Here is a 24,644-nt window from a genome sequence, read left to right on the forward strand (position 1 = left end):
ATTTAGTTATCCTCAAGGTCATCTATCATCCCTGTTCCCATCTTTTAGAACTGAATACACAATCAACATGTTAATGGAGGAAAAGGAAGGTATGTGGAAATGCAGGCACTCTTTTACCCAAAGACTTCACTATCCACATCCTACCCAGTGCAGACAATGGGCTGCCTGATCCTGCATGGTGTGATGAGGTCAGAGCTGTGTGGCTGCAAACCCCTTTCCATAATTAGATCAGGGCTGCATTTTCCCTTGGAAATGCTTCTTCTTTATCATCAAGACATTTCAAAGCTCACTTCTATTTTTTTTTCCTTTTCTTTTCTTTTTTTTAAAGCAGTGGGACAGCTGATTTTTCCTAGCAATTTTTTCCCTGTCACGAAAATGATAATGAAAAACAATTTCTACTTTGAATTTTTTTCAGCTGTTCCATTACTGATTTTTCCATTGGCTCATTGGAAACTGTGAGAGAGGGTTTGATTCTTTTCTGTGGAAAGAAATGGGAAAACCTTGTTAGGCTTTTTGTAGAAAAAGAACAATTTTTCTTTTATTCGGCATTTTGCTTGCAATTTTGTATAACATTTCTTTGAAAATACATGCCCCAGTTTCCTTTTAAATTTCTTTATTCTGTTCTGCTACTGAAAAGGTTGCAGATGGAAGGGGGGAACTAGGAACTCCCCATGTCAATCAGCTCTATTCATTCACTGGCTGTATTTATTAGTTTCATTAAAAACATATTGAGCAGCCCCGGTTCCTCAGTTCTGCACGCCTACACAATCCCGACTGCCTTGTCGTCCCCCTGTCAGTTAGCTCTCTATCCTGAGGCCTCTCTCAGCTTGAGATTCCACATGAAACATGAATCCAAGAGGATATCACATGTTTTTAGGTCTTGCTGGAAATATTTCACACAGCTTGACGGGAGGGGAGGGGGCTGGGGGCGGTTAGATGAGAAAAAAGAAGTGCTCAAGGTGAACTGATAATTAACTTTAAAAAAAAAAAAAACACAAAAAAACAACAGAGGAACGGGAAGAAAAAGCCTGTGTAAAGCTTGGAAAATATCTCCATTGTTACTGCCATTTGGTAATCTTTGACATAGATGTACGTGTAACATCTGACCAGCGTTTTAGTTATGAACTATGGTTTTGTAGGAAATATGGCACACTGGACTGTCATCATTCAAAGGAGCAGTTCTTAGAGAAGACTGTTAATTTGCTACATTATTAATGCCGAGGCATGGACTGGTCCCCTGCAGACGATGTTACGCTTTCTACATGCCTCCTCCTGTTCTTATTAAAATCAGACCTATGTGTAATAGCAGAACCATGGCAGGAGTCTGCTCCTTTTGGGGCCAAAAGAACATGTGCTGACAGAAATATTATAATTGGATTTGCTGTCTTTTAGCACTTTTGTTGGTGTTGTTTTTTTTTTTAATCTATTTTATTGTACAACAAAATAAAAAAAATATGACATGAAACAAAAAATCTCCATGCTCAGGACTAAGAATTAAGATTGCAGTATAATACTTAAGTTGAAAACCCACCTGGTAGCTTTAATGGTCTTTGGATCAGATGCCAGGCTAGGGTTAACTTTTCAGAAAAAGGATTTTTTTCTGTATTCAGCCCTGGAGAGTGATCCATAAAAATCTATCTGCTCAGACACAATGGAAATTAATGTCTTCCTCTCTTTGGAGATGATCTCTCTTTCAAAAAACATCAGATTGAATAACTGTTACCTAAATACCCTATTTTCCTTTTTTCTCCCTATATATCTGTGGACCATGAACTCTAATGCCTCCACCCTACAAGTCTCCAAGAAAGGAAGAGACTGGAGTATGCACTGATGCTCTCAAGCACTCCCAAGGATATATAGTATACAATGTCTACATATCTTCTTTTTTTTTTCCTAAGTGGGTCACAGTGTGTTAGCACTGGTCTTAGAGTTTCTTACAGAATCATGATACATTTTTACCTTTGATGGCAATAGACATTCAGGGATACAGCAAAAAACTGCTTACTACCAAACAAATAATATTCTTGGCAGTTACTTCCCTCCCTCAAAACATTTGATCCTCACAGTCACCCTTGACAAGGAATTCTTAGTATTGCTTCCAGTTTCCAGATGACAGAGCAAAGGTGCACTGGCATCACAAAATAGGGATCAGTATCACACAGAACACATCAGCATGGCCCCAGCCAAGACTCAAATACATACGTTCCCTTAAATTTACATGTCTCCATGTGAAAAGAAACAAGTCTTGCTGAGATGGAGAACTCATCCAGTTCACAAGTGCGTGCTTGGCCCTTCCCAGAATACGCACAGCCACTGTGTAATGCATCACTCAAATCCAATAAAGAATACAATATAGAACACAAGGCAGAGAAGGAGAAGAACCATGGTAATGCGGTACTTTCACCTATTGTATTTGAATATCATGGTGTTGCCACTGAAGCTATCGCTTCATGGTTTGGCAGTTAGCTAAGGAGAAGCTGGTGTTTAACAGGATATAACTTGATTGAAGGTGATATTAACCAGGCCCAACATGGTCTTATAAACAGATTAGCATACAGGTGACACCAGGGAAGTCAGTCTGGGGCCTCTGTCTCCTTGGAATCTGATAGTCTCATTAATACAGGTACCCCTGTCTAGTAGAGGAATGCTATCATTCCTGGTTTAGGGAGTTGTTGGGAGGCCAAAGCCTCCCAATACCAATAAAGATATTTAGGCATTGAATTTCACCTATGAATTTGGACTGAAGTGACAGGTTTATAGTGTCACAGGGATATCTCTTTTGGCAGACAAGGCCTCTTAACACCATACTAGTATTACTCTCAGAAGAGCTTTGTTAATTTCCTCCTCTCACATCGCTTAAGTATAGGGATGGGGGGTAGGAGAATGTTCTTAAGGATTGTGTTATAGTACCACCAGGAAGGTCAGGAGGGAACATAAGAACTTGAATATGGCTAGATACATGTGTGTATACACATATACAAATGCATATGCACATGGGGAGGACAACATATAAAGCAGTAATCATGCTAACAGTGATTACCTGTTCACTCTGACAGTTGCTAGCACACACAATAGAAGTTAGTCTGGTTCTTAATAGATGTCTATCCAGCTCCACAGCTGGCAATGCTTGGCACAGCTAAAGGCAGTTAGAATCAATAAGCCCTGAATTTGAGAGGTGCACAAGCTGTTTTAGTCCTCCATTTCAAATAGTTCTTCTGGGTCACGTGTGAGGCATGTGGCATGTGAAGGAAGAATCATAAACTTCCTTGATTTATCTAGTATTTTCACCAGCCATAATTTTTCCCTGAGCAAAGCAAAACCAAAACCATCATGAGCAGATAGTGATTTTGGCATCAGACTCTTTTTGTTTTCAGTCCCATCACACTGTAAGATAATTGACGCCATAATCAGACGAATGAAAATTATGGAGCTGTCTAAGGGTCATTCTACTGGAATTATGTTTTTTTCTGAAACTATTTACAAATTCTTTTCAGAAAAATCAACACACAGTAATGAAGTCACTCCATGCCTTAGAGAAAACTGGTTGCTGTACTTATAACAAAGTGTAACCAATGTAACCAATGGCTACAGTTGCATGAATTTGGTTTTGGTCAAGGAGAGATGCCTTTCCCAACTTGGTGTCAAAGTCAACTCAAGTCCTCTGCAGATTAGGCTGTAAATTCCTAGAGTCTGGATTTAACATAGAATTCAGTAATAACAAACCACCCAAACATCCTCCTTGGGCTTGGCTACTGTCAGTAAAAACCTTCTCTCCACTGCTTATTGCTAATGTTTGAACTTCTATTAGTGGACCATCTCTACTTCCCTTGTGGAAAGAGGAAACCAGCATTAGCCTTTCACAGCAGAATCACCCAAGCAAAATGTCTTACACAGATATTAACACCTTGCTGTGCGTCTGCTAGAGCCATGGAGCAAATGAATTCCATGGGCATACTATACTTGTGCTACATAGGAGCATACAGAGGAAAAAGGGGTGCACATCACTCTAACTGAGCCAATACAATATTTTATATTTAGTTAAATTTACCTAAAATGTCTGCTATGTGTGGCATAGGTACAATCTGGTACTTCCAAATCCTGGTATAGTTCCTCTCCATACAGCTCACTAACATTTTGCTCCATTTAAAACCAAACTTGAGCCAAGATTTTCTTTGCATGTTTTGCCTTCAGTGTCCTCTTCATCCCTTTCTCTTCTGTAAAAAAAAAAAAGTAAATCGAGAAGGCATTTAACTGAGTGTGTATTTCTCTTTTAAATTGACACAAACATACAGGCAATTTTCTCAGAGTTGTTGACTGTTTTTCATCTGTTCAAGCCACTTCCAAGCAAGTCCTTCCCTGTGTGGAAGTAGGGCTCTTCTGAAGAGTGAAGGACGAGTAGCCAAAAGCCTTTTGATGCAGTGACTCGCTGCCAGTGATTTCCAATTAATCAGGGGCACATTCTACCCTTGGTATGTTTACAATGTAATTCCCACTAACATCAAAGGGAAAACTGCCCTCCTTAAGTTTGTCAGACAGCAACTACCCAGGGGCTGGTCTTTTGTTCAGGGGGTGAACAAAATTGCTCAGCCCCTGGATGTTTTTTTTTTTTGCCTGCTCACTGTGGTGGGTCAGCTTCCTTCTGGAGCATGAGCTTACCTCTCCCTGCCCAGTACCACCAAGCACATGCAGTGGCAGGAGAAGAAAGAGGTCTGCCCAGCCTGGCGGCCATCCCGGCTACTGTTGGCACAGCCACCATCTTGAAGCTTCTGCACTGTGGCGGACATCTGAGGCACTGAGCCAGAATGGCCTGGCTGCCGGGGGCTGTGTTTAGAGAGCAGCACAGCTACCTTCTCCCCACAAATCAATTAGTTTTGGGCAACACCTGATCAGAGTGACACAGCTCCCCTGAGCCCATTGTGATTTCCTCACAGACAGCTGTGCTCAATGAAAGAGCCCAACAGCAACTGCTGGAGGGAATGGCCCTGTGTGGGAGTGCTGTCAGTGGTCATACAGACAAGTAAATGCTCTTGGGATCTGCTCTGGCCCTGAGGCTATCTGGCTCAGCACGTCTCACACCACTGAAATCTCTTTCTTACCTTTCCCCACGTGATCTCCGAAAACATTGCCCGTGTCTGGGCTGTCTTAGGGCACCTGCTAGGCCTCAGCCATACCCAGGCGGTGTTGTGACAGGGCCATACCAGCAATTTAACAGTACAGACAACTGGGCTATGGCCCTGTTGGGTTTACTAATGAAAATGTGACCCATGGATGCCCAGGTGGCTGGTTTTCATCCGTGCCATGGCTTGGGAGGGCAGGCACCCAGCATCAAAAATGCTGAGACAAAAGCAGACAAGGGGTTAATAGCAATCCCCACCCTGAAAAACATGGAGGCATTTTAGAATTCTTTGGTTACCAGCACTGTGAAAAGAAAATCCTCAAGGCTAAGCAGAAAGCCTGGCCAGCTTTGCAAGAAGGACCCCAAAACAGTGAAGTATGTCGAACGGACAGAAAGGTAACAGAATCACTGTTAACAGAAGGCAGCATGGCCTCCATTTGCTGGGAAAGGACCCACCTGACGGGAGGAGAACATTTCCTCCAGCGCTTCCCTTAAACCTTAAACCGCCTGCTGTTGCTGCCACCGTTTCCAGTTGCTTAGCCACTGAGCAGGGCTGGCACTTGCAATCGATTCCAAAAGGTGCCTGAGGAGATAGGCTGGTTGCTGCCAGGGGAGACCTGAGGGGGGAGAGGCGCCATTTTGAGGGGCGCTGTGCCTCTCCTCAGTGTGGCGACCGGAGGGGCCCCTGCCTCCATCCCTGTCCCTCCAAAGGGCAGCAGCCTGTCCTCTGGGGGCCAGGGAGAGCATTTCACCCCCTCTCTCTGAGCTTGGGCTCTGCTGTGCTGGGGCCCAGGCACAGCACTTAACTAACGTTTTAGGAATGGGTTCTTTGAGCAAGGGGAGGACAACACTCCACAAGGACATTTGTCCCTTGGATGTCATACCATTGACTCACCAGTATGCAGTCATATTCTCCGAGGTCCACAGTGACCCAGCCACAATAGTATTTCTTGGGTCTCTGAACAGTGACCACTTTAGCTCCCTGTAACTCATCCTTCACTATGAAGAAAAATTAATTTATCATTTGATAAATATTTAATCAATAAACATCAGTTAACCAGTTAAATGTAGAGGGGTGATGATGGTCTTGGGCTAAGAAGGCAAACTGTCATCTGGCAGCATAAAAACCTGAGAAAGGAGAGAGATGAGAAGGTTCAGAGTGGGCTGAGAGGATTCAGGGAAATGTTTGCAAGATCAGCTTCAGGAAAAGGAAAGCAGAAGAGACACAGTTAAGGTTTATTAGTAACGGTTACTTGGGATTTCAGGGTATTTGTGGCGATGCCTTGGAGCTACTCATGTGACTTTACGTTGAGATAAAGATCTGTATCTAAGACCTTCCATTCTGTGCCACAGCTCATGAGCCGTATTGAGGTTATACTCCAGCAGCTCGTGCCGTTTCCCAGAGCATTAGGTGTTGTTCTGATTACAAGGGCTGTGCCCTCCTTCCTCTTCCAAATTACCTTCCTTGTAGCAGTTCTTTCTGCACCATCAGCTAGCCATAGTATTTCAGGGTCGTGGGAAAGAGGCGGAAAAAAACGTATATTTCAGGGACCAAAACATTCACCTGAGAAGGCCAAGGTTCTCATCGCTGACTTTTAGGAACTGGTATTTATTTTGCAGCTTTCTGTCAAAAGGGTAAAAGGCTTTTGTTGAAAGGCAGGAAAGCTCGTATTTCTCAAAGATACTTCCTGAATATCCCAAAATACTTTTTAAATGGTATCACTCAACCATACTTCTCTTTACTTATGGGATTAGTACTGGTCCTAGATTAGCTAATACCAGTTAGACTGGATCCTAAGGGCAAAAGTGCCTTCTGAGTACCTTGGTAAATTAGAAATATTAGATAGGAGCCTCGGACCAGAAGGTATTTGCCTGGATTGGGACTCTGGTTTCTAGTCCAAACTCCATAACATTTGGGGAACTCAAGTTGAATTTCAGATACAACTACCTGTTCCACTTGTTTGAGATGCTTTTGTCAATTCAGCACCACAAAAAAGTCCAGGGGTAATCCAGCAGATAGAGGTAAATTTGACTGAGTTTGGAAAAGCCTCCAAAGCCCTGAGGAATTTTAAACTCAAGACTAAGTAGGTATAGTACAGCTTCATTATGCTCAGTTTTCCTGCCTCTCCATCATTGAACATTAACCAGCCAGAACATAAGCAAGCGCTGAATCTGAAACCATGTGCAGGGGTACATGAGGAAGGGTCTCTGAAAATAGGATGTGTCCCTCAGTTTCAGACAAAAGATCTCCAGAAAATTGAAGTCAATGGACAAGCCATGGACTCAGAAGGTCCCTAGAAGCAATAGTTCCAATAACCCTCATCAGGTCTCAGCACCACAGAAGTACACGATAAGGCACAGAATGGAAGGTCTTAGATACAGATCTTTATCTCAACGTAAAGTCACAAGCTCTCAGTCAGAAGACATGGCTTGCAACTGGGCCTCTGGAGAGACTTTCAGCCAGGTGGTCAGAAATTGTTCATGAAAAACTGTTTATTTCATATCACAACTGATTGACATCTTTAAAAAATAATTAGACCCAGAAGTATTACAAATATTTGTAAAAAGCACTAAACTGGCATAATTCTGGTGGCAAACACTCATTTCATTCACTTTTAATTCTGCTCTCATTATTTACTCTCACTAAGAAAAGGTAAGGTACACCTAAAAATAAATAAGGGGGGGGGGGGGAATTTATATTTTTAAGTTTCATAGGAAGCATTTTTCTTTTTTCAGCTGAAGTAGTTTGGAAAAGAAGACAGTTGAGGAAACGTGCATCTGGCAACCTCCTCTGTTAGAGTAAGCTGCCCACCAGACAGCCATATGCTGCAGAGTCATGCCTAGACACAGATGAACTCACTCAGCCTCCTACAGCCCTAGAAAGGGGTAAGGACTCCTCAGTCCCTCCCTGCTTCACCTGAGATGCGTTTGAAAGAGAGGAACTATGTCTGAAAAGTCATGTGAAGTTTGCACACAATGAGTTTGCATCAGATGAGCTCAACAGGATGGTCATACCCAGTCTAACCCTAGAAGTGAGTAAATTTTTCTTTTGTTTCCTTAGAGAACTCCGCACCCTGACAGTGGGAGTTGCCCAAGCTGCATGACTGTGTGTTACCTGAACAATTTCAGAAGGAAGTTCTTTCACAGTATCTCTTTTCCATGGCCTCCAGCCCAGGGAAGTGTCTGACAGCTGTTCCTGCCGACTAATAACCTACCTGCTTCTAAGAGTAAATGTGTGATAGTAAAGCATTATATTTTCTGAAAGTTCCTGGAAAAGAAACTGGTTGTATGTTTATATGTAATTGATAATCCTCCCTCCAATTCATTCCAGTTGAACACACACCAAAAAACCAGCTGTGCTGCCCCAAAGTTTCCTTCAAAAAGGTTGTTCCAAAGCTCTCTGGAAGTCCCTCTCACAGGTGGAGAGCAGAATACTAATTTACACTAGACGTATCTTTGTCTAGACACATAGACATAAAACAGCTTCCTGAGGTTTTCAAGGAACAGAGAAAGTGAAGAACTTGGACCTCATCTTTACAAGAAAAAAGCTACAAAGTCAAAATTCTATTTGCAGAAAGAATTCTGTATCACACATAACTCCATTCATACCTACATCACACAAATACTTCAATCTGTAACAAAGAGACCATTTTTTTTCAGCCTTGTATTTTCATGGTAGGATGCAAAAAACTTAGATGAGTCACTGCCTCGCTTACCACTTCATTTCAGTGACCTGTCCGGCCCAAACCACGACAGCTTTGTAAGAGTGACACCAAGGTATCACTGCCATACTGAAGCAGCCAGAGCACTGTGCAGTTTTGACCATTTGGAACACAAGCCCAAAATGTCAACCTCTGCTGAGCCCTTTTCCAGTGCTCAAGAGCTGTTCATTAACATAAACCCAAACACTACAAATTACGTCCATCATCAAACATCTGGTACGACCTGAGTGACCAGAGCAGCCATGGGGATCACTGGAACTTTTGTCTTCCAACTTACAATGTGGCTTTGCAGAAATGTTTGACATCACCTCAGCTCCTTTTGCATTGAACTCATCCCCTGGACTAAGTCACTTCTGGATATGGCTCTCTCCATTAGCTACAGAGGGAGTATAAACAAGTAGGTTAGAATGGTCATCTGGCTTCTAGACGCAGATGTCAGGAGGGGAATCCTACCCTCTGTCTGTCTGACATGAACAGTTCTAGCAGGTCTCCCAACAAACGAAGTGAGGCATGTTGTCCTAGAAATAAAAGCTAGCAAGTTTTCATCAGATGAGCCCTGTAGGATGTTTGTGTGCGGTGTCCACTGAGGTCGCTGCAGTGCATGAGCACAGGACAGCAAAAACCTAAAGGGATACTGGCCTGACTTGAAAAAGTAATTTCATTTTATGCCATGACACTGCAAAGTAGTTGTGCTCAGAATGACTGTTTTTACTGCCTAAATATATTTTTAGTACTTGAGCATCCAGGTAGATTCAATTGTGCTTGTAATTTTGCAGACATTAAAGAGAGAGACTAAATGACTGAGGCAGGGGAAAGAGCACTCCTGTGAGACAGCCTGATACACAGACTAGAGCATAGCACTAGTGCTCAGGAGCCTCAAAGTCTAGTCCTATTTTGACCACTGACTGACAAATGTTTTAAAGCTAGGCATGGAAAATGCAATGCAAGTGTTCTCTGTGTCTTTTACAAAAATAATACTGGCTGAAATCTTCAACCAGGGTAAAACGTGAAATAACAGAAGACACTGACTCCAACAGAAGCAGTATTACGAGCCAGATGGAAATGTGGTCAGCTTTTAAGAATGAGAATTTCCTTCTTGAGCATCTTTTCCAAAAGCAACACCTGATATGTCATGAATATAAGCAACACTTGAACTGTTATAAAATACATTAAAAAAAGAGAATTATTTAAATCCAAAAATGTTATTCTGATAAGCTAAAGCATACTTAGAAGTTATATATTTTATGTCGATAACTGTTTACAGAACCGTAGCGTCAACTGATATTCAAAAGCCATTCCACTGTTCACAGAAGTCTTCATTTAGAAATAATATACAAGGCACACTAAATACTGTCGGGCCAAACACATTCTACTGTTTATTACACATATTACATTCTTAAATAAAAATGCGTCACATAACATTTTTGCATAGATATCTTACAATATACCAATTTAAAAAAGAATTATGAAACAGACCAGTAACAAAAATAAATTTTTCTTCATTAATAATTTTGTAACATTAACATACCACCATCATATAATACAAATAATATTTTTAAATCTTAAGACTTTTTGTACAGCAAAAAAACTGACAAAGTAATATATTTATATATATATATATATAAAAAGCTTAAAAAAAATAAAATGTCAAAAAAAGGCAGAACTGAGGGCTACAAGATTGGGTACTTCTGTGATATATTAGAAATACCAGAATAGGCCTGAGAGAACGTGACCGAGGGCATCTCCAAAATGCACTTGTCAGACACATCTGGTAAAAGAAAAATTATAGTGCAAAATGAAAGTCCTTCAAGCAACATTGTTTGTTTTTTGTTTGTTTGTTTGTTTGTTTTAATAGGGAGCATTCATACTTTTTTTGTTGTTGCTAAAAAAAAAAATCCCCCCCACAAAAATCTAATGTGTAGTAGAGAGCAAGGAAGGTTTCAAACAACAAGAAAGAAAACAGGCCGCTTTTCAAAGCTAGGAAAAAAAATATCTCAGCCTGCATTATTATTTTTTCAACTAGATGAGTAGACATGCTAAACTAAGGCCTTGTTTCTAAGAGAAAAGCTGTCATGGTTTATACGCAGTGATTTAAAAACCAGGTACTTAAATTGGTGCAAGAACCCAGAGGTATCTTAATCAGTTGGAGCATTTCTTACTCTTTAGCTTAACTGCATAGGATGCCAATGCAAACTCAATCCAGGCAATCAAGTAATAGGTGCAGCTAGAAAGTGATTTTAACTAGACTGATATTTTAACGTGGGGCAACTTCCCTGGTAGAGACATGGCCTTGGTTACAAAGTAGTGTTTAAACCAGTGTTTTGATCTACTTCCAGAATCTGACAGGCCTGGAGTTTAAAATACAGAGCGACGGGTAAAATGTGTGTTGCAAAATATAAAGATCAGCCCTTCAGCCATCAGGCTTTCCAGGGACTGTGTGTTAGCTTTTCATTTCCCCGAGCGCCCAACAACAAAGGTCAAAATTGTCACCTTTCCGTCCATTCTAGTTCACTTTTAGTGTGTACATGCTAAGCCCTCGTCCCCTTCCCTTCCCACCTCCCCTCCCAACCCCCAAATTTGCAGCCTACTCATTCACAGTACACAGCAACATATATTTCCCAGCATTGTTGAAAACTTTCCTACAGAAGCTGACATGATTCCTAAAATGCAGTGGCAACAGCAAGTGCCCTCCCTAAATCAAAGCAATAGGCACAGTTGGCTACTACAAACTGTAGGTCAGTAGCTCAGTTTCCTCTTCTGTGTAGGTATATACGGTATACTGTTTGTACATCCACATCCACACAGAGACAGGGTGGAGAACCTGTTTTCCGGCAGTATATAGAAGTTAGGACCAAAGCACTTAAAAAAATCATCAAAGCTTTCGTTTTGAAAATCGCAGAGTTCCAACTTTAATTATTACACCAAAAATGCCATTAACAAGCATTAAGGAAAACTATAAAACCCTGTTTGAAAAATGACACCTGCATTTGAAAGCTTTCAGGTAGGGAAATCCATTCTTGAGGTGATAAAGGCAGGCTGACCCCTATCTCCACATTTTTATGTATATAATTTATATATACAACTATATAATTATATATATAACTTATATAGCACAAGTATGTCTCAGACTTCTTCCTCTAAGGAGGGATGAAAGTCTCAGCTTTACAAGACACATCTTAGTACCTGGTGGGCCAGATCCTACAGTTCTTACAATGCTAAATCCTGCCACTGAAGCCAGTGTAGGGCTGGAGAGGAAGAAGACTGCAGTAGTCATCCCTAAACTATTAATAAAAAGAGATACAAATATGACAAAAGGAAGAGGAATATCCAAGCTTGATCTGGAAATGATCATTCAAGAAGGCGTAGATTTAATGCTAATGAAAGACAGGCAAGACTTGTCAACGAGTAGTTGTAATATCTTGGGAGGAAATTATTTTCATTTTTCAAGACAGAGTTAAATAGAGTTATTGTCAAGCATCATTTTTTTTCTTGTTGTTGTTCTTGGTATGTGGGGATCTTTGCAAGAGCAATTCTATATGAAATCAGCAAAAAGTACTTTAAAAGAGTGTTGGGTTAGAGGCGTCACCCAGGATATAAAAGCTTAAAAACAGTCTTACTGCATGGAATGACAGGATATGCCAAGTCCTGAATGAAATCAAGAATAAAAGCCCTTGATCCACTGGGTGCTGGCCTAGTAACATTAAATTATTTACAAAATTTTCCTCTTTTAAATTTTTTTTTTAGATTTAAAGATTTTGACACACATTAAGGGAACAGGCAGAGAAAAGGAAACATTTAAGCAAGTTGAATTTTCATCAGTTTTGTCAAAAGCACCAATTATGACCTCTTTTGGACACAGATAAACAAACCAGTACAAATTACATAGGAGTAGCGACCTTTGTGTTGGAGACAGCTAAAAAGCCCAAATTGTCTAGGGCATGGTAAAAATGAGGGAGAAACCCAATTCTGTAGATATCACAAAGGTCACAGATAAGATACACTCAATCACCGAAACTATCATATTGATCAACTCCATTTTAGCCACACACCTTACTGATTAGTTATCTTTTTACTCCTTAAGTTAAAACAGTTCCAAAAGCAAGGACCGGGGGCCTCCTCTTGCATTCAGGTTCTTCTTCCCCATCTGTGTTGGGTCAGTGTATTTTCCACATGTTAAGTGAAAATGTGTGAGCCTTAAAAAACAGTAAACCCAATTCCAAAAAGTATGAGGAAAATAAGAATGAATGAAAAAAATAAAAAGAAAAATTTAATGTTAACCTTTGTAGAAATATATGTTGGCTTAGATTTCAGGTCCTGGAAACCATTTTTGAGACATCATATGGGTCTTCCAGACTAGCAAACCTGTTTCCATAATATCTGGTTGGTCCCTGCAGCTGTGATACATCTCATGGTATGATATTGCTTCAAACTGGTTTGCTAAAGGTTTGGGTTTTTTTTAAGATTTGCTCCTCTCTAAGTCTCCCTCATGAAGAAGCATTATAAAGTTTAATAAAGATGAAACTATCAGAGTTCGAGAGAAACCCTACAGACCTGTCCTACAGTCTGTTCCACCAGCACTAGACTGGGAAGAACTAGAACCAGTACGCACTTAATCAGTGAGAGCTTTGAAATAAACCAGTCATAGAAACACAGAAAAATTAATATTGGAAGGTACCTCTGAAGGTCACCTAATTCAACCCTCTGTTTAAAAAACAGTTTAGTTAAATTGGACTGCTCAGGGCCTTGTCCAAGACATTGAAAGAATCTAGGCTTTCAGTCCTTTCTTTTCTTCATTTGCCAATTTATCCAGGTAGTATAATTTTCTAGACTGAGTACTGGCTATTGAAAAAGAACAACTCCGGGATAATGAAAAATACTCTGGACTCCAGAATCCCCTTTTCTGTTAGACCAATCTTTATAAAATACATGTGATATTTTCGGTTGCTCTTCATCTCCTAAGTGGAAAAACAAACAGAAAAAAAGATGCACTGAAGTGTTGTTTTGGTCTAAAAACTGACTAAACAGTATCATGTTTCTTCATATTTGATATAGCATGAGTGAAACAATATTTTTTTTTTAGTTTTAGGTAAAGCAGCAATGATTATGTTGGAAAAAAAGAATTTTCCTTGCCAGGCCTCAAGCTGGCAGTATAGAAAGCATATATCTATAAGTATATTTGTATACATAGATTCAGCAAATCTGATTTGAAAAATCTTTATACTGGTGCTTCCTAAATAATTTTTCGTAAGTCAGTTTTCAAAATAGAATCTCGTCATAGAGTATAGCTTGTCTCAATTAGATAATGGAAAAATCCAGAACAAATAAACTATATCAACGTTGTAACATATGAAGTACATCTTGATCTAGAATATTCTGGCTAGTTTTGGTTTCCACATTACAAGAAAATTATTGACATATTGGAGTGAGTCTAGGAGACAGCCACCCTGGAGATCAGGTTCTGGAACACATGATGGATGAGGAGAGGCTGAGGGACATGGTTCACCATTAGGAACAGAAGGGTAAAGGTAGATCTTATTGCTGTTTACAAATACCTAACAGAGGGTATAGAGAAGAAGGCAGACTCTTCTTGGAGGTGTACAATGGAGGAGGCAATGAGAACAAGTTGGAACATGGAAAATTCCTACTTGACACACGGATTTTTAAATTTTTTTTTAACCATAATGATGGTCAAATATTGGACCAGCTTGCACAGAGGTTGTAGAAATTCCATCTTTGGGGATATTTAAAACTCAGCTGGATATGGCCCTGAGCAACCAGCTCTAGTTGGAGGTTGGCCAAGACAGCCTCTGGAGGCCCCTTCCCACCTGCATGATTCTATGATCGACTGCTCTGCTCCAAAATACTATTTAGCTATTCACAAAAACTCACATTTGCTTTTGTTGCTTCCTCTATGTACACTAATTTTTGAGACTTTTGTCTCAATTTGTTGCCATCCTACAGTTCCACGGACTTGGAAATCACAATCTGACTTTCTTATAATGGCTTCTTTTCTGCAAATAGGCATAAATCTAGCATGAAGGAAACAAGGTTAAGCATCTCCTTTCTGCAGCTGGATAACTCAGTCCTCAACTGTTACCAAATCATCTATTTATGGGTTTGCTTCCAAGAAGCCTTACAGAGAGTATTAGCCTTTCCTCATTAGTCTGTTTCTACTCATAGTTTACAAAAGAGGACAACTGTACAACTTTAGCCAGGAGGCACAGGCCTAAAAAGGATCTAGCTATAAGAGATTACACAAGTTTGAAGTGTACAGCCATTGTAAAAAATGGATCCTGGAATGTGTCACTAATTATGCCTTTCAAAAATGGAGACTTCTACAAAATACCAGCCATGGTTCACAATTTTAGTAATGACTAAGACACTTGCATATGAGCACCCAAAAACTGAAGTCCAGAGATTGACTGAGTACACCAGGTATACAGGTGAAAAATATCTCCCTTTACAAACAGAAGAGATGGTCCCAAAGCCCAAAATTTGGCTTCAGAGTTCAAGACCTGCTACAGAGAGAGCCTGAGAAATCTGAAATATGGTTAAGTCTTCTATCCCCCTTTTCTCTGTGTTTTTCAGGCTATTTGGATCCATGATTTAGATGTAGGCCTGCCTCTAGAACATAATAATCAGACATTTCCAGCATGTTTTTTTTCCATGGGACCCTTGTTCTGCCATATTTAAATAAGATGTCAACAAGACCATAAATGACAACTAGAAGTAAATAAACAGTCTTGCTTGATTTTTTTCCATTTTAAATAGAGTCTGGTACTTAAACTGTCACTTAGTAATTCAGGTTTGTACACTATTGATAGCATATCTAAAGGCAGGTGTGTTCAGAGGTCAAAGGAGGATATTTATGCAGGTTCACAGCCAAAGAATATCATAGTGGTGGGTTTGAGAGCACACACTTTAGGACACTACAGTAAGGAAATTCTAGGATTCTCTTACCCTTTTTTCAACCTAATGCACTGACTGGATGCTCTACAGTTTCACACAGCTGAGGTTTCAGTTCCCATTAGACATCTGGCAGGATGCTCTATATATTCCAACACAAATTGGATTCCAGGGCCCTCAGTCCCAGTGGAACAGCTGGGTGGAATGGCCATAAAAAGTATGCAAATACAGAAGTAGAGAAATACGAGATTGTCAGCAAGCAGTGCTTTGCAATTTTTAAATGTATACATATATATAAGCATATATATATACACATATAGAGTATGTTTAGTTTTAAATCTTTGGAATAAACTCAATTTTCCATCTCTCTCTCTTTCTCTCTGTCTGTCTTTTCTTTCTTTCACTCTCTCTCTTGCTCTCTCTCATGCTCTCACCATGAATGTTACATCACTGTCCCTAAAAGATGGTTGGATTTTGGTCCATATTTCATGCCATATGGGCCAGACATCGTATTTCCCCCATGTCCCCAAAGTGTTCAGTTGACAGTCACAGTGTTTTGTGAAAACTGTGAGGGAAAACAGCATCTTTTGAGTAAATTAAATCTCTCACTGGAACCAGAGGTTGCAAAAGGCTGAGAATTCAAGTGCCAAGGATCCCGGTGACGGCTCTTAAACATCTATCAAGTTTCTTGTTTGTTCTTTTTTCCCCTAAGAGTACAGTTTTACCTCTCAAAACATAAATTAAGGGAAATATTTAACAGTCAATAAGTCAAAACAGTCAAAGAAGGGCAGTTGGCTAATACAGTATAAAAGAGCAGCAACCATTTGTGGACCACGCGCCACTTTGTTTCATTTCTAGACACATCTTGTAGGGATGGTCCCAGAATATACAAAATATACAACCTAATGACCACCTGCCTGCTTGCATAGGCCATTTTTAGGGTCCTAAATGCAGTCTTTGGCGTCAGGGCCAGTGCCAAATAGTTTCAAATGCAAGTAATGGCAAGATACGTTTTTTTGTTTTTCTTTTGTAATGAAGACTTTAATCCATTTTGAGCCAACGAAATAAAATTATCAATAGGACTGAAGGGGGAGCATGAGATCTCCACTTCTCCTTGACAGTTCACACAGTAGGCCAAAATGGACCTCTAGGTTAGTAATACTTCAGACCAATCATTTGGAAAAGCCTCACTGTTGTATGCAAAATCCAACCCTTCCTTCACCATTCACACTGTTACATTTTTTCATATAGGAGTGGGCTACAGCATCAACTTGATGAATGGAAAAGGAGGACTTTGATAATTTCTTTAAAAGGCTAGTGCTGAATGAAGCCATTGTACTTGGAGGAGGTTCTCGATTTCCCACTCAGAGACTGAAGTAGGGTTTTTGGTTTGGTTTTTTTTTTGTGTGTAAGATGCTCAACAAACATTCGTTTAAATTAAAATGTCTGCAGGTGCTCTTTACACAAACAAAAGTCTAATGTTTTAAATTGGTTAATAGAAGAACAGCAAGAAAAAGCAACATAATTCATCACTAAGTCACTGCAGGTTGTGGCTAACATGCTCACATGATGTGGAAGGAATCCTGTAGTCATGCCTGTGTGGCCTGTCCCAGACTGATATCCAGGTGAAGACAAGGAGTTCTGAAGATCACTTGTTCGTGGAGAAAAGAGAAAAAAATGTTTAAGCTTCCAAGTAAGCTTTTAAAGTTTTCTGTTCAACATAGAAACAAGAAGTCCTAGCTATGGCAATACGGTGAGGCCTACAGAGATATTAGGTGCTGTTTCTCAGGGGTTTATCCCTTGGCCACTTAGCCATCATGGCAGCAGCTTCCAGAGTCCCTAGTGCATATGTTGTGCAATAGCCAAAACAAAAATTAAAATAAAAACAACCAACAAAAATATAGTCCTCCGTGAAGTCTACATAAACTCAGGCCAAAAAGAGGATATTTGTGTCACAAGTGTCACTCCACAGTCCACTGCCATTAAGGCCACTGGTATTGACTTAAAAGGATCTCAATAGCTCAGTTCTAGGAAGAAGAACCAAAACCAAGACAGGTCAAAGTGTCTGTGAGAAGTCTGACGCACTGAACATTAGGAATTCTCAGACAAAGAACAAATGAACCAAGAGGTTAATTTTGGCTACCAAACTGGGATTTGGTTTTCTAGGTCATTGTTTCCCCCCATCTATTTAAAAAGAAAGTTAGTGCTACAAATATGCAACTTCAAGACGACATATTATCCTATTGAGTTGCACTGAGAAGCAAGTTAAATAAGCCCCTCCTACTGCCGTCCACCTGCAGGGAAGCCTCCTCTGTTTTCTTTGATTTCCACTGGCAAAACCAGGATACAAATCCAAGAGGAACGAAGTACTGTAAGCAATTGTTCCTTATCATTGACTTCACCTCTATACCATCTCCTCGCCTGCATCTTCTCCCATCCAGCTGGGGCAAGGCATAAAGAACCAATGTACGTATTGAAGTATAATTGGGTGCATGACAGTGTGAGTGTGTGGTCTCTGTACAGAGGATTACACGTGATCAAGTTCTCTTCTCCTGCAAGGCAGCACATTGTAACTTGAGTTCCACTTTCATCTCACAAGACTTAGCCCAGACGACATCCACGCCAAGCTGACTGATATTTAGATGTGTCTCTTCATGTGGAGGGCGAGGTGATCAGACCTGGAAAAACACCTGCAAAACAAAACAATTGGGAAATGAAATAAATACAGGATTTGGGAAAACAGGGTTCCTGCTCCTTCCACCTTATGTACAGGAGGAAATATATATCTAGGTTTAGGGACATTCCTTAGATTATCCATGGATCGCCACTAAACCCTGTGTAATTGACCTCTGTGACCACAGATGATCAACTATCCTGGCTCTTCAGCAGCTAAACAGACTAGTCTTCTTTCTCTGTTCCTCTCCCTCCCCCTTCTTTCACCAAGTCCAGCATCATGGAAGAGGGCTCATCTGTAGTATAAAATCAAATATTTAGTATAAGTGTGTGTGCATATAAAAAAATGAAATAAAACAAGTCAGTTTTGCTCAAGTACTCAGCAACACCAGTTTAAAAAAACACCAGCTTTCTCAAGTGGCCAGTATCTGCAACGAGCACCAAAGTATGATGCCAGTTTTGAAAGGTAAATTCTCATTTCTAACTCCATACTGGAAGGAAAGATGATTCAGAGTTTGGAGGCTGACAATCCATCAGGCTACACATCTCTCCCTTTCTTTCTGCTGGGAATTTGGGTGGTAATAGGTGGATGTTGATGAACACTATCTCCCTGAAGGATGTTGAGAGAAGTTAAGGTATTATACTTATTTTGTAAGAGTGAAAATTGAGAGACATAGAAGGCAAGGAAATTGTAAATCACACAAGAAGCACAGTAAAACCAGGAAAAAAATGCCAGGAGTTCAGTTTTCAACTTCTGTTCTTTAATGACAAAGTCATTTTTCTCCATCTCATAAGAAAACGTAATGTTTTGACATTCTGAACATGTAGATGGATGCTGATGAGACTGACTTAGAGCGGCAACCCTAGAGAACTAGTTGAGTCTAAGGGCTGGTCTAAACATGCAGTTAATTGAGAATAAGGTAGGGCATGAATTTGAAAAGAAGCGTCTATTCTCGATTAACTCCCTCTCTAAAGGCTTATGACTGGCACCTTCTCAAATGACTTAATCCACTTGGGAAGTGGCTTAAGATACTCAGAATAAAACACACTTATTCGAGGAGAAGAGCAACCCCATGAAGTGTTAATTGGTAACTACTATTCTAGAATAGCTGCCTTGCAGTAGACATGCTGCAGGGCACTCACAGCAGCAGGAACAGCAGCCCAAATTCAGGCACTTTACACCACCAAGATATTGTCAGAGTGATCAGGGGAATGCGTTCTCAGGAGAACAAATGCTTTTCTTCCCTGTCCTTCAATATGGACCCAGTTTTATCAAGACTGCCAGTAAGCAAGAATATTTTTTCAACTTCATACTCATTAGAAATGGAATTGAAAGCACCAAGCCGTTTCACACCCACCATCAGAGTGTCATTAAAGATATGTATGGCACCAGCGAGCAAACCACAGGACAAGCGGGCACTGGTTCCAGCTGCCTACCCCAAAGCCCTAAAATGGAGCCTGACTGTCAGTGTGGCAGGACTCACAACACTCTCAAAAATTAAAATTCTACTAGATACTTCAAATTGAGCACTAAAAAACAGGAGGTTTCCAAGTTCCCTGCAAATCTTGGCTTGCCTTCTTTTGACCTTAAGCCATAAGACACTGGCTTATTTATTTTTACTAATATCAGAAAACATCTATTATAAATATCACACAGACCCCCACGTATCTGTGACTTTTGAGTAAACTGTTTTTGTAGGCTCCAAGGGCACCAAGAAAAGCTACTTCCAGAACTGACTTGACTCTAATGTCTTTTCACTGCCCCACAGATTTAGGATATAAAAGAGCCACTGACACTGCTCTGAAGAATATCCAAGTGGCTTATTGTGAGAATCTGGATAGCTCATATGTGGGCACTGAATGTATTTCCAAAAAAGCAGTAGTTGAGCATTTTGTATTTTTCAGAAAGAAAGTAAAAGAACAAATTGAACTACTCAGTAAAAAAAAGCCCAAAACCAAAGATTAAAAAACCCCCACTCAATCTAAACACCCCGAGGACAAACACCCTAAACAAAGGCTGAGAAAGAGAAGGACTATAAAAATGAAGAGATTTTAAATAGTTAGGGGGTCTTTTCTGTCCTACTGGCAGTATTCCCCTGCATGAGCAATCTATCTGCATCTACATGCAGAGATGAGTGATCAAGAGGTGCATTTTCAAGACAGAGAAACTTCATAAGATGGTGACTTTCGCAAAAAAAGCTACATACTCATCTTCTGTATGCTCAAGTCAGCTGTTCCCTACTGATTTGTAGCAGCTTACATGGGGGTTAATACCTTCAGAGTGGCAAAAATTAAGAAGAAAGACTTCAAAATGGGATGGAGACTGCACTCCTTCAAGCTCCTACATGAAGCACAGCGAGACAGACGCAAATCTGACAATGGACACTCGGCTTTCAACACCGCAGGCTCAGCACAGCTAGAATTTTCTAGCCCTGGGGTGCCAAAATACACCCTTGGACCAACATCTCTCGTCAGTCTAAACTGAGAAAGCAGCATGCTCTGGCTACAAGGGATGCCAAAACAAAACAACAGCTTGAGTGGCTGCCAAAAAGACATGCACCAGCTGGCACTTCAGTCTAGGACTAGTCATAAGACCACCACCCAAGCACGGCTTTTCCTCTTCAATTGTCTTTATTATAGATGCAACCCAGGAAAAAGTATGCTGAGTCACAGCACAGCAAGATCTGTTAAAAATATGGATTCAATAAATTGTTTCACATCAATAAACACAGTATGATCATCTAGTAATTTTTTCAGCCCTAGAATATTTTTATAGCTAATAAAATGGTACCATATTTGCTAATTTATAGCTAATAAAATGGTACAATACTAATTCTTCACATTCTCCTGCTGACTAATTTGATTAGTTCTATCTCTTGGTAAGACTGCTGGATGCAGACAGTTATTTTCAAAAGTAAAACAGTCCCTACAACATTTTGCAGCTAAATCACACTGCCAAAAAAAGCTATTGATCAGTAGACACATTTTTTCCCTTCTGGAACCAGAGGCAGCAATGGAAGAGGCTCCACAGGATAAGCTGTCAAGGGAAACTCCTTTCTTCACAAATTAAGAAACAGCAGCTTGCTGCTCTCTAGTCCTGCCCATGAGACAAGACCTTGTTCCACACCTCTGGCTCTACACCTCTTCCAGTTCCAGACTAGCTCTGCACATTGTACGCGGGTCCATCATAATCTCCCCATCATCCCTCCCCGAGTCCAGGTCTTCCTAGAAAGGGTCAGTTTAAGCTAGAGTAAGATACTCTAATTCTGAAAGTCATACAGTGATGCGTGATGCATAAATTCCCTGCTCCCAAACACAATTCCTTCCTTTCTCTTTTTGCTTTATCTCCTTAGCAACACAGTACTGCTCAGCACCGAAGCCTTCTGCAGGAGAAAGAGGGAAGAACAGAATATATTGCTTAGCCATTGTTCTTACCAGCTGTGGATTCTCCACTGTGGGAAGTGTTCATTCCAGCTCAGTGTGCTCTTAGCTTGCTGTCAAAAAGGAAACCACGCGTGCGCGCGCACACACACACAGAGGAATATATACCCCAATAGTCTGGCACTAAGCTCCTATCTCCTAAACACATATTTATGCAGAACAAGCGAATGCCAATACCCTGTCATCCTCTTCCCCTTGGAGTGCTGAGGGCTTACACTGTCTGAGGAACATAACCTTAGCCTGTGTTTCTGAAGACCATAATTCCTGGGCAATGCTAATAACCAGCATATCCCTGGTGTCTGGAAGGCACTAGGGACTTGTATGCTGCTTTCCACACCACTTTAGCTGATTCTCCTTTCTCCCCTGCTGCCATCAAACCACACACCATTTGCAGTACATATGGTGCTACTCAAACCAGTAGGAGTTTGCCAGCTATAAGTAACAATGTGATCTGTGGGCTGCACGGCGTTGGGATAGGGCTGGAACAAAAGAGGAGAATCAATTGACCTGTAGACAGAGGACATTAATACCCCTTTGATGTCAGCCAGAAGGTCAGAGACACAAACATCTGAAAACAGCCTGGAAAGAGAACTACAGCCAGACTGTGCACAACATTCCCCTCCTTTGCTATTTGATTCACCACTTTCATGCTCTGATTGCCAAGGTATGGCCTTCATCCCTGAACAACAGGCATATCCTTTGTCCTATGTCACTGTTGTTAAAAGTAGCTCCAAAAGGCTCCCTAAAGTTTAGCAGCCAGGATGCCTTAAGTGAGTGACCACAACTCCTGTCAATAATAGTGGGTGCAATAAAGGGTTCAAATACGGACAAACTGTTCTCAAGCTGGGAACCCAGGCTCAGGAAGGAGCATCTTTAACATTAAAAGTGCCTAAATAGCTAAGGACAGATTTAGGCACGTGTTTCAGTGCTTGCTTGACGTGACATCTGCAATAGGTAGTAGTAGAGAGATCTGTGAATAAGAAAAGAAGGAAAAATAGTGGTATGGCAGTGGGTCAAAAGAAGAACAGACACTGTCACTCTGTGAGCTTGCAACAAGTGACTGGGAGAGCAGACATACCTGTTTCCTACCACCACACACAGATGGTATGCTCATGGAGTTAAAAGTGCACAATCCCCACCACTCAACTTATTAATAAAGATTTTTCCTTCATCTACAGATTCAGCTGAAGGGCAGAAAATGCATTAGATGACTGCAGGAATATATCTCTCAACTGCAGTGACTGAGTTGTCTGCCAAAGAAAACACCGAGGTAGGAAGAGATAATATGTAGAGGGAGAAGAATGAATACTTAACAGAGGGCTGAAAGAGACTGAGGAGTTGAAAATACTGCCTGTATTTCTTTAGATCTCTGCTAAAAATATTGTCTGTCCTGACACAGAAACCCTGGGGCTTTGTGTGTGTGTGTGTGTGTGTGCACGTGCGCGTGTGAGTGTGTGTGCATTTGTGAGGCCAGGGTGGTTAGTTTGTTCTTCAGAGGAGAGAAAAGAGAAAGGCAATGCCTTACATTTAAAACAGGGGACATAAATGTTCTCCTTCACAGAGGTGCTTATACAAAAGCAGAACTCCAGAGGTCCCTACTTGTCTTATCCTGTTCCTCATTCTGAGCAAACAAAAGATAATCCAGGGATAAAACAAAAGATAATCCAAGAGGAAGCCCTCTGTGGGGGAAGGGGGATGGGAAGAGGGGAAACAAGGGGAGAAGAGCACTCAAGGAGATGAAGCTCTTGGAAAGGCAGGATGTGAAAATGATCGAATTTCCTTCCCATAAAAGGATGGGGTCCCTTGTTTATGTCCCACACATCCTCTCTCTATGCATGTTCTCTGCTGGTCTGGTGTACCCAGAGGCTTCCTAGAGCCTTTATTGTATTACAAAACGTTTCCTTATCAGAGCAGAGAACCTTACTGCTGCATTAAAAAGATGGGTAATTTTCTTAAGCCTCCTTTAAAAATACATATAAATAGGATTAGCTGGATAACATGTTCAGATGCAAGCACATTATTTGATTACTCAATAGTGGATCCAGGTTTCACCCAGGGCACTGCCAATCTCCAGTTGGGGGGGTGCGAGGGGGAGAATTGCTCATTGTTCGATCCTGTCAGTGCTGTCAAGAGTCATTACAGGGGTAATTGCTTTTGCTCCACCCTAATTTCTTATCAGTTGGGATTGGGGATGGGGAGGAGGGTTTTCTTTTGGTTTTGTTTCTAAATTCAAAGAACTCAGCTTTCAAAAACACTCAGCACCAAGCAAGAATGATCAGATTTTTCAGATGAGTTCATCATTCATTCAAGCAGCTAAAGCGGTAAGGACTGCAAAAAGGAATCGGCAGAGAATGGCAGCAAGCATGGCTCTCACTGGGAGCTGCTAGGTGCTCAGCTCACCAGGCAAAACTGGTCCCTCATTTCTGGGTGCCCAGAGGAGGACTGTTGCATGACCAGCTATTCAGGAACCCTGGCTCTGGGCACCTGTCAGGCTTTTAAATCTGGGCCCACACAGAATGAAAGTGCAGACTATTTCCCACATCAAATAGATGTCAAGGGTGAGATTTAAAACTGCAGGAAAAGATTCACTAATTAGCACGAATGTGCAGAGATGAATGATCCTACACAAAACAATCTCATGAACTTGAATTGTCAGTTGTGCCTAAATCACTCCTGTGCTTTTGAACATGAAGCCCTTTGCTGCTTTCATTGACTCTCTTCTGTTTCATCTGGGGAAGCATGGAGCCCTGAACTCAGTAAGAGAAGACAATGATCATACAGAAATT

The 24,644-nt window shown here is 40.8% G+C and overlaps 1 protein-coding gene across 1 annotated transcript in view; it reads right to left on the reverse strand.

Annotated features, from left to right (window-relative positions):
* Nucleotides 1-18,358: 18,358 nt before the first annotated feature.
* Nucleotides 18,359-24,644, reverse strand: part of KLF7 (KLF transcription factor 7) — a 61,208-nt gene continuing 54,922 nt past the window's right edge. Inside the window, exon 4 of the mRNA XM_082484246.1 lies at nucleotides 18,359-18,434. Coding sequence (XP_082340372.1) covers nucleotides 18,383-18,434 — 52 coding nt within the window. The 3' untranslated portion in view covers nucleotides 18,359-18,382. The remainder of the gene's footprint in view (nucleotides 18,435-24,644) is intronic.

This window comes from Vanellus vanellus, assembly GCF_965231255.1.
Source record: "Vanellus vanellus genome assembly, chromosome: 5".
Taxonomy (NCBI): Eukaryota; Metazoa; Chordata; class Aves; order Charadriiformes; family Charadriidae; genus Vanellus; species Vanellus vanellus.